General features: G+C 34.6%; 1 protein-coding gene across 1 annotated transcript in view; it reads left to right on the forward strand.

Moving 5' to 3' along the window:
* LOC106469817 (coronin-2B-like) overlaps nucleotides 1-6,487 on the forward strand; it is a gene marked incomplete at its 3' end in the record, with an annotated part of 44,453 nt that extends 37,966 nt beyond the window's left edge. The window contains exon 9 of the mRNA XM_013930327.2: nucleotides 6,428-6,487. Coding sequence (XP_013785781.2) covers nucleotides 6,428-6,487 — 60 coding nt within the window. The remainder of the gene's footprint in view (nucleotides 1-6,427) is intronic.
* Nucleotides 6,488-11,785: the final 5,298 nt, after the last annotated feature.

Here is an 11,785-nt window from a genome sequence, read left to right on the forward strand (position 1 = left end):
ACCCCACTATTCGTTGGTAAAAGAGTAGCCCAAGAGTTGGCGGTGAGTGGTGATGACTAGCTGCCTTCCCTCTAGTCTTACACTACTAAAATAGGGAAGGCTAGCGCAGATAGCTCTCGTGTAGCTTTGCGCGAAATTCAAAAACAAACACTTTTTTTTTTTTTACAGAAGTAGTATTATTCAGAAAATAGGTTTTCATAATGCGGTATTTATGAAGATCCCAAATGAAGAAGACCAATTAATTCTCCCTAAACAACCAACACAACTAGACAAAAACGTTGTTTCTCTTCCTGCATTTGTAATTATACCTCAAATCACTAACCGCGAATACTTATTAAAATACAAATCAAAACTAGTAACGGTAGGATAGAAAATTTGGCCGCTTTGCAACTTCCAGAACCTATAAACGTAAAACATATAGCTAAACTCATGTCCAATTCATCCTTAAAAACGATCAATCACTAATGAGTAAATATATTTTTACAGAATGTTTTGTGATGGCAAGCTATTTCTTTTATCAATACTTTTTCAAGACAAAACATGTTTTTTATAAGTTATTTATTGTTGTTCTATACTGTTGTACCTGAGTTGATAGCAAGAAGACCGTGCTCCGCAGGTTAACTAGGAACCTATCTTATTCACTCTTGGGGGTAATCAGAAAACTGATTATCCTAGAGTGAATAAGATAGGTTCGCTATATAAAGGGAGCTTGAACAGGTAACAAAGTGAAAACAACTTTTATTTAACGCAAAACCAAATTGTGTATATTGTTGTAAGCACAAAGGACAGTCATCTTTATTGGACAGTATTTAGCTGGAGCTCTTTCAAAATTTGTAAAGAATCTATGAACTCTACCAAAGATTCTATTATACAAATATTTTGGAGATGTTCAGATAATTACGTTCTACTTGGAGAAATCGTCATGCTATACATTTAAAATCTATTGCATCGTACTTTCCTATGGTGAATAGCGCTCCCACGTGACTGGTCATTCCCATTTGAAAATAAGGGAAGTTGTAACCTTGATATATCACCTGACATACCATTGGAGAAAACTGCTGTATACTTCCATATACAAAGTAAAAGTGTACAAGTATACTCTTCTTGAGCAGATCAGGTATTATTTCGGAGGAATGACAAAGAACAACATGTAGTTAGAATGAAATAAACGACTTTCTTGACCACGTGTTATGTGAAAAATACATATACCTAAAATGAACGAAATCTTGTGAAAAAGTATACATTAAAATAAAAAAAAATTAACACATGGTATGCCTGCGTACCACACCATATAACTTAACAAGAAATCGAGATCCCGTTTTTATGGGGTCTAAAACAATTTTTTTGGCTTTAAATCAATTCTTAGCTTTCAGGATTGAAGAAAATGTGCTAGTTTAAAGAAAGAATGCGCATTATGTTTTCTATATGTAGGGCATTCAACTTTGCATAGCACGTTGTCCATTAATTTTGTTGTAGAAACTTATAGAAAAATATTAAAACCTTTACAAATCCGTTATCTATTTTATGGGGACTCTGGCAGCATCCCTATTGTTCATCGTGTAAGCCAATAGAAAAATTATGGGCCGCCATATTTGTGATATATTGACCATTTGTCTTTGTTTGCGGACATTATAATCGTGAGTTATGTGGAACACTTAATATACGTTCGTTAACTTAAGGTACAGGAACGTAACACAATTTAGTGGAGCGGGATCTCTGATGAATCTATAAAGGTTGGATATAGATATTACTCGATGTCGTTTTTAATAACCTGAACACTTGAATTTGAATTACACCAACTTTATTCCAATTATGTGTCCAAAATACCAACCGCGTGAAAAACTACTTATTTTTTAGAAAGGCTGGGCGTGACCAGTTGGTACAGTCTATCTTCTAGGCTATCTGTTCAAAATTATGGACAATTCTGCGCATGTAGCCCTTGTGTAGCTCCGCATGAAACTTCTATAAAACAAACAAAACAATATATTTGAGACCTTGGACTTCTGTAGCACGTGTTTGTTATCTTAAAGTTGTCCAAGCTCTAGAATCATCAAAAGAAGTTGCCCGGACACTGGAATTGTCAAATGAAGTTGTCCAGCCACTGGAGTCATCAAGTAAATTTGTTCCGACACTGCAATCATCACACGCGCTAACCGTTACTTTGCAATATGAGTTCAGTTGTTTACTTGCTTGTTTGTTTTTTTTTAATTTCGCGCAAAGCTACACGAGGGCTATCTGCGCTAGCCGTCCCTAAAACTAGAGGGAAGGCAGCTAGTCATCACCACCCACCGCAAACTCTTGGGCTACTCTTTTACCAACGAATAGTGGGATTGAACGTCACATTATAATGCTCCCCACGGCTGAAAGGCCGAGCATATTTGGTGGGACGGGGATTCGAACCCGCGATCTATAGATTGCGAGTTGAGCGCCCTAACAACCTGGCCATGCCGGGCCCAGTTGTTTGCAATATAAGTTAAATTATTTGCAACTTAAGCTAAATTGTATCAGCTACTTTTTGTTTTTTTCTTCTAAGTTACCCAGAAAAATTATAAATTGACTTGTCAGTTTGTAAATGTCACCGCTAATTGTAAACTGACAAGATATACTGAGAAATATACTTGTTGACTTATTAAATGTACATGTCATTTTATAATCTCCCTTCGTTTTATTAAGTAAGCTTTTTTATTTATTAAATGTAAAGATCGATTTATGAAATGTGTACGATAGTTTGGAAATGCACACTACGTTTTATTGAACTACCTGTTTATTTTGTACATGAACACGTCGATTTGTAAGTGTACCTGACTATTTATAAAGGTCCCAAGGCGGAACAGCGATACGTCTACGGACTTACAACGCTAAAATCTGGAATTCGACTCCCCGCAGTGAACACAGCAGATAGCCTAATGTGACATTGGTATCAAACAAACAAAGAGTGCATATAAATCAATTGGGTGATTTAATGAAACTAACGGGAGATTATAAATTGTCATGACCATTTAATAAATCAGCAAGCAGTGCCGTAAGTACGTCCCCTCAGACTCTGCAATTGCAGGGGAGGCACGGGACAAAAGGGGACTCGAAGGGTTTGTTTGTTTTGAATTTCGCGCAAAGCTACACGAGGGATATCTGCGCTAGCCGTTCTTAATTCAACAGTAAAAGACTAGAGGAAAGGCAGCTAGTTATCACCACACATCGCCAACTCTTTTACCAACGAATAGTGGGATTGACCGTCACATTATAACGTCCCCACAGCTGAAAGGGCGAGCATGTTTGGTAGGACGGAGGTTTGAACCCGCTACCCTAAGGGCTTAACAAACGTTAGAATTTCTGACAAGGGGAATAAATATAGGGGGCTCAATTACTTTTTATGTGTGTGTGTGGGGAGGAGGGAGCTTTTGTAGTTACGCCACTGTCAGCAAGCATAGTTTTTAGCCAACTTGTCAATTTATAAATGGCAGTGACACTTATAAACTAAGTGTGCGATACATAAATTACACATACAGTTTACATTAAAACTAAAATAAAAAATACAAAAAACTTTTATTGCAAACTATACTTGGCGCTTCATCTAGCGTCGTCCAGCATTGTTCTATTAAATCTGCCTTCACAGATTAACCTAACTTATTAGACTATGTGTTCTAACTACAAACTGTTACTGTTAGTTTGCGACGTTTCTTCTGTAAAATGAAGATATTCCTTATTTAATACACACTTTTGGTATTCCCAGTTTTTACATAATAAAAATGTATAATTATACAAACAAACCTGAAACGTTATCGTGTAATAGTTTTAATATGTGACATCAATTGTGGGATTTACAATATATTTTGGTCTTGAAATAAGTCTAGGTCCCCTGGTGGATACAGCAGATAACCCAGTGATAGCTTTGCTCTAAACCAAAAACTAACAAACATGACTCTGGTCGTGAGATAAGTCCATCTAGTGGTGAAAGTAGACAAAAATGAACAGAGCTGTATAGCTAGCTAAGATCACATAGTAAACAATTTGAAGTTTTCACAGTACATGGTCGGTTAGAGATATATTCCAAAACTTCGTTATGGGGAGTATGCTAATGACAAAAATCCATTTTCATTTATATTAAACTTGACTACCCATTGTAAGAAAATTTCTTCATCTGATAATTCTTTAATAAAAACATAAAAAAACTTTTTTATGTTATAAAATATTCCTAAGTGATAGAATGTAGTTTGTTATTTCAGGTATTTGTTTTTTTTCGGAAATATTATATTATTTCGAGAGTACGATCAATTCTGAGTGTTTATTCAAATTTCTTTTTCCAAATTTAAAAAAATCTTACGTATAACTTAAAAATAACGAATACGTGTTACTTTAATTGAGTTTATAAGTTGTAACATTAAACCTGAAATAAAATAATAAAAGAAAAGAAGCATTAAATCTGATCAAACTGCTTACTAAATCTAAGTTAATCTTCGTGAGGCACTACTCTGAACTGTCATAAAATGTCGTAATTTTAACCGTGTAAAAAGTTGCTGCTTAGAATTTTAATCGATTTTACACATAACTTGTAAATGTAATTATAAATTATAATGATGATCACTGGGGCGAAGTTGAAATGTATTTTCCTTTTTTTCAAAGTCAACTTGTAAATGTAATTATAATGACGATTACTGGGGCAAATTTGAAATGCATTTTCTTTTTTTTTTGCTAAAAGTCATACACAGTGTTCACATCCTTATATTCATCTCAGGATGTGTTGTCACATCCAAGTATACAGAGGTTATAATCAGAGTTGAATAGGATGTTATACGTAGAGATTTCTGACATAATAGGTGTAGACAATTCTCTCTGATATAAAACAAACTGACGAGGATAAAGGAAGTTTAAATTAACATTATCAAACAAACAAAAACTCGTTACCAAATGTATCTAATTTTAGTAGGAAGTAGCGAAGATAGTTTCGAAGTTTTAATAACTCTCAAGCAATATCGATTATAATATTTGATAGAAAGGATTATCGTGATTGGCTTTGATTCTCGGTTCGGACTATATAGAAAAAAACTTTATTAATTGATTTTTGATGTTTGAAGCAATCACCGAAGAAAAAAAAAGACTGCTTCAAACATCAATTGAATTTTATTAAAGTGTTAAGCATTTTTACTAAAGTTACAACAAACATTTTACTAACTGTGCAACTAACGTTTTATCAAAATGCAAAAATAAAAATAATAAAAACAACAATCAAAAACTGTAGAATTTAGCATACATAATGCCAGTGACTTTGCCGTGAGTCTCACAGCTTAGAACATACGCTAAAATTCGTGTTTTGATACCTGATGTGGGCAAAGCACTGATAACCCTCTCTGTAGCTTTGTGCTTAGTAAGAATCAAACAAAAAAGCATATATATGATACAAGTATTTAAGACTTTACAACCGTTTTTGGAGAAAGCACACGCTTCCTATGCTTTTCTACTCTTGTATTTCAAAAATACTTTTATCATATCATTAACTATCCATCAGTTTTTTTAAAAACCGTTTTATTTAAATTATTTATGTGCACCAAATTGTTTGTGAATCTTAATAACGTATTAGCCCCCCCCCTCACCCAGTGCCATAGTGGTATGTCTGCGGACATATACTGCTATAAACCGGGTTTCGATACTCGTGGTGGGGCAGAGCACGGACAGTCTTTTGTGTAGCTTTCTGCTTAATAACAAACAACAAAGTATGAGACATAAACAAAGTAAGCAAAAACGCCATCAAGATTGCCATTAGTCCTACTAATTACTGCTAGAATTTCCTATGTATTTTACAAAACAAAAAAAGTGATTTCACTCGATTGCTTTAATCAGTTCTTCATGAATATGCAAAGTTTTGTAACAGACAAAAACATTCTGTTTCAGTACGATGCAATATTATATATATATATATAAATATATACATTTGTATTTATTATTTTAAGGAAGTCATTTTACCTCTAGACTCTGATTAAGTATTATGATGACATTTAAGGCACAGATTAATCTCACTACACTAATGACTGTGTGGGCAGTTTTCAGAAACATTATATTTAGATATATATGTCAAGCTATATATAAATGCGAATAAACCTAATTACTTCGTCATCCAACAAGATACGGGCAAAATGGTGTTTGTTAATCGTTAACGTCAATACTCACGACGACACAATACTTCCGTTGATCCGTGACGTATTAAAGGCTGTCGTTGTAGTACAATACGTTTCTTATAGACGGGTTTTAATAAACGAACAACTGTATTCTACTATTTACCGACTTAACTGGAATTAATATGAGACCGCCCACTACGAGCTGGGTCCTTAGTGCACAGTTTACCCACTAGGCGTATAAGGTTAACCCTCGATAATCTTTGTAAGCAAACCACAATGATGAGAATCAAACAACTGTAAACTTTGTACTGGAAAAGGGTGGTGGTAACCAATATTTGATGGGCTTACTTACGAAATTGCCTCCCAGTGGCTCAGCGGTACGTCTGCAGGCTTGTAACGCTAAAAACCGGGTTTCCATACTTATAGTGGGCACAGCACAGATAGCCGATCGTGTAGCTTTGTGCTTAACAACAAACAAATAAACTTACGAAAACGTAGAAACCACTTTGTCTATTTAAAGCTAGATGCTCTAGATGGGGTTTAAATCAATTATAATATTGACTTTTAAGAACGTCGTACAGTCTGCGAAAAATACACGTGGAAGAATAATTGTTTGTTTGTTTTCACATACAAATAGCCGCCCGCGTAGCGTCTGTCACGGGAATTTAATCCCGAAACCTAGCGTTCTCTAGTCATATACAGCTGGTGGACAAATGAGCTCGGATTGAAATATATTATTAAGGTGCTAACAACAGTAAGAATTATTATGTCGCTTAGGATAAACCATGTTAATTACGATAAAAGTCACATCAAAATATCCCCCCCCCTTTTTAGTGGCTCAGCGGTAAGTCAGCAGGCAGAGCAAAGATAGGTCATTGTGTAGCTTTCTGCTTAACTACAAACAAATCAAAATTTCTTGCAAGAGTTATAATTTTTACATTTTTTAACTATGTATTTGCCACGAGATGGAAGTTATATATTTAATTTTACTAATAATTTTACTAATCTACGTGAAAACAAATCCTCCTTCTTTAAAGTATGTTGTTGTATTTTACAGATAAATATTCCTGAAAACTTTAAATTGTTTTGAATTGTGAAGTAAAAATTAGTTTTGGAGACATAATGTGTTGTGTTTGGTTTACAAACTAATTATCCAAGTACTGTAAATACAAACTTCCTACATCGTCATACATTATTACACGTGAACTCGTTATCAAGCTTGTGTAACTTATGACAGGATGGGTCAGTTATTTCTAAATATTTATGAGATTATGGATTATTGAACTTTAATCATATGTTTAGGTAACGTTTGTTTGTTTGTTGTTAAGCTTAGAGCAACGTAATAGGTCACCTGTGTTGTGCCCACCACGGGTATCGAAACAAAAATTGTAGCGTTATAAGCCTTCTGAATTACCGCTGAGCCACTGGGGTATCGTTTAGGTAACTATAGAAAAAGTTATTGATTTGAAAAGCTGCAAGAAGTAACTGCTGGATTTGAGTAATGTTCGGAGAACTACCTTTTCAGTTATTTTTAGTTTCATGATTTAGGTATAATTTCTTAATGTTGCCTTGCTACTTCTTTATTACACGTTTCGTGATTTAGATATAATTTCCGAACGTTGCCTTGCTACTTCTTTATTACACGTTTCGTGATTTAGATATAATTTCCTAACGTTGCCTTGTTATTTTTTATTACACATGCGCACAAATCTAAAACGTGCAACAGCATAATATCTTACAAAACTGGCATAACTACCCACGTGCAATAATAAAAATAAACAAATAATTCCTGAAATGAAATCTCTTTTGGCGTGAGTGCAACGTAAATATTTCTCTACATCTGAATCATTTCCACGATAGCTCAGTCACTACACACACACACACACACACACTGTAAGTCAAAAGTCTATCTGTGGCTTAGAACAAACACTGGAATCGTATCTTATATGTTACAATATTATACAGTGGACCGGACTGCTAAATACAGAGAAATATTTTATTTAATATTTAATACAACACCTGCTTTAAGTAAATCTGTAAACATTCCTGAATTATATTTAGTCCAGCACCTGCTTTAAGTAAATCTGTGAACATTCCTGAATGACTTCCGTATTGGGCCGATATGTAATCCACCCACTAAATAGTTAATAGGATGTACAACGCCTTTCACATTGTAGGAGGTTGTATAGTGAGTATAGTGAGCTGAAGATGAGAGGCTTTGACAAGTAATGCATTAAATCTACTGTTACCGAGAAAGGAGTAAGATTCTCTTTTACTTTAGAATCTGAGAAGAGATAGAGATAAAAGTTAACAGTGTAATTACAAATATATTTAAAACACGTACGAAAATGAAACTGCTCCGTATGTAACATATTAATTTGTTTTTCTTTGGTTAATTTATGGTAGTGTAAAGATGAATTCACTTCACATTTTAGTTCTGAAGAACAGCGCCACCTACATAAATGACAAAAGTTTTTTTTAGAACTGTTTTCTACTGGCCCAATATGGGTTTACAGCATGAAGAGTATGAATTCAAGTTTACTTAATTCGTTGTAGGTCGCTTCCGATGAAACATTTCGGATTGGCTAATATTTTGCAGCCCGGCATGGCCAGGTGGTTAGGACGCTCGACTCGCAATCTGCGGGTCGCGGGTTCGAATCCCCGTCCCGCTAAACATGCTCGCCCTTTCAGCCGTGGGGGCGTTATTATGTGACGGTCCATCCCACTATTCGTTGGTAAAAGAGTAGCCCAAGAGTTGGCGGTGGGTGGTGATGACTAGCTGCCTTCCCTCTAGTCTTACACTGCTAAATTAGGGATGACTAGCGCAGATAGCCCTCGTGTAGCTTTGCGCGAAATTAAAAACAAACAAATAAACACTATTTTGCACTGGCCCACCGAGCATGGCTCTGATAAAAAAAACCTCTACCAAAACACTACATGTTGTGTTTTTTTTTAACTAACACGTTTATGGGTATTTAACGAGATATGCATAAACAAATAAATTAACCTTTCATATGGCCATGTGTGAGTGCATTTCTTCAAAAATCAAATCCCTGAAATCCAGAAGTTTACTGACAGCGTCTCTTTAAGATTTAGAGCCGAGGGCGGACCAATGGTCATCATGCTGGACTGTTGCACTTTTGGACCATTGTGTGCGTTATAAGAATAACGATAAAGACTGGCCGAAGAGTTGGTGGTGGATGGTGTTGCCTAGCTGCCATCCATCTTGTCTATCACATCTAAATGAGGCACGACTAGCGCAGATATCCATCTAGCTTTGCGCGAAATATAACAAAACAAACAAACTATACGATTTAGCTGCTTCGAGAGTTCTGAGCACTGGATCCTGCTTCTGATCGATGCTAATTGTGTTTATAAAGAAGTTGTCATGCGAGACACCGGAAAAAATAAAATAAAACTTTTTTGATAAAAAAAAAGTAAAAAGAAAGAAGGAGGTAAACAAAGTAACTCGTACAAATTGATACCCGTTTCGTGGCTGGTTAAAACATAAATGTAATTTGAATGTTGATAATAATAAAGAACGTTGAAGTATATATATATATTTACTTTTTATCCATAAATGTGTCCAACAGAGAAGCATCGTTGGTAATTATTATTTTTTTATTCTATCAATGTATAATTAAGGGAACACGAGAAATGGAAATTAAAATAAAAAAACACCTTTTCTTTTTTTTCATTTTAAAAGCTCGATAATCTAGGTTGGGGCACATTATATGTGATTTTAAACATGTAGATAAAAACCACTTAAAAACAAAGTAAACCGAAAATATTTTACTTTAGGATATAATGTCTTGCTTATCAAACTTTTAAAACTTGATTATCGTTGATTATCTTATTTCAACGTATATGAAATAAAAATACAAATTACTTTTGTTAAGTCCCTTGGTGGTACAGCGATAAGTCTACGGATTTACAACACTAAAATCATGAGTTCGATTCCCCCGGTGGATACTGTAGATAGACTGATGTGGCTTTGCTATAAAACACACACACACACACACATATACACTTTGGTTAGAATAAGCTAAAATCGTAAAAAAAAAAAATCGTGTCTTAACAAATGTGTGTAGTTAATTTTAACTCATCAAGATAGACTGGTTTGAATTTCGCTCAAAGCTACACGAGGACTATCTGTGCTAGCCGTCCATAATTTAGCAGTGAAAGACAAGGGAAAAGGCAGCTAGTCATCACCGCTAACTCTTGGGCTATTCCTTTACCAACGAATAATGGGACCGTCACTTTATAACGCCTCTATAGCTGAAAGGGTAAACAGATTTGGTGGGACGTGGATTCGAATCAGCGACTCTCAGATTGCGAGTCAAGCGACCTAACCACCTGTCCCATAAAGACAGAAGTTTAAACAACTGTATGGTTAGTGTTAACTGGTAAAGAGGCATGTCTGAAAAATTATAGGCGCGTCTAAACAAGCATACGGTATTGTTGTTTAAACGATATTTTGAACAAAATGAAAATTTAACCGCGCAAAACATCTTCATGGTTTTTCTTTAGTCTTGAATTCATAATAATTATTAAATTGTTTACAGTTTTTGTGCAAATATTGTCATTCATTTTATGGAATAAAATGGTCCAAAATACAGCAAAGAAGTTGACAAGCGCCCAATAAACAATTTTAGAAGTAATTCGTTAGATTCACGTGTAACTTTGGATGACGAGTTAGGTTGATTTAAACTGTTCACAGACACTATTGTTACGTCTCCGTTTGTTAATTGATTTTTTCCGACGAAACTTTATCGACACAAGTCTTTACTTAATAAAACTGGTTTATTCTTTCCGAATATAACTTTACGATACACTTAATTTCAATATTCGCGTGTGTGTGTAGATAGTGAGTAATTGAACTGCAGTCACAGGGTATTGTTGAAGTTAACGTTCGTTCGTTATAGTGTTTGTTTTAGTTATTCCCCGTCACGTTGTCACCCTCTTTTATATACCAGACTACCCTATATCTAGTAAACGCTAGAGCATTCGCCAAGGTACAGGATAGTTCTAGAAACGTGGCGTCACACTAGTCATGTGACTCGCTGACGCAACAGAACCTTACACATTCTAATAAACATATAATGCACTTTAAATCTATAAGTAATTTGACTATCCCCGTCGTGATGAACATTAGATCTTTTGACCTTCACATTACTTCTCCCCTATTGCTTAAAACAGACGAGTTTCATCATAACCTAATATGTTATCATCAATTTATGTGAGCAAAATCACAGACTTAACAATTATCAAACATAATGAATATTTATATACATATATTGAAGTTAGAAAAAGACGATATTATCCAAGATTTATCAAAAATAATGTGTATGTATCCTACTTATGAAGATATTAAGAACAAACAAAATTCTGTAAAATAACTGTGATAACAATAAGAAAGTTCTCGACAAACTATTTAAATTTTGTTGCTTTTATTATTTCTTACGATAAAAGATATGGTTTACAAGAAGACATATCTTTTTTTTCACATTTTATAAATCCATCAAGTTTACTGTACAATGTTTATCATTACAGAATATACTACTCTTTAAGTCCAACTTAATTAATTGTGAAAGTTAATGCCTAATCATATTCTCACTATACAAAGTCATTTTCACCGTGAGAGCTGATAATAGAGTTGTTACATTCTAGAAATT

The sequence above is a fragment of the Limulus polyphemus genome, unplaced genomic scaffold, assembly GCF_000517525.1.
Source record: "Limulus polyphemus unplaced genomic scaffold, Limulus_polyphemus-2.1.2 Scaffold3670, whole genome shotgun sequence".
NCBI lineage: Eukaryota > Metazoa > Arthropoda > Merostomata > Xiphosura > Limulidae > Limulus > Limulus polyphemus.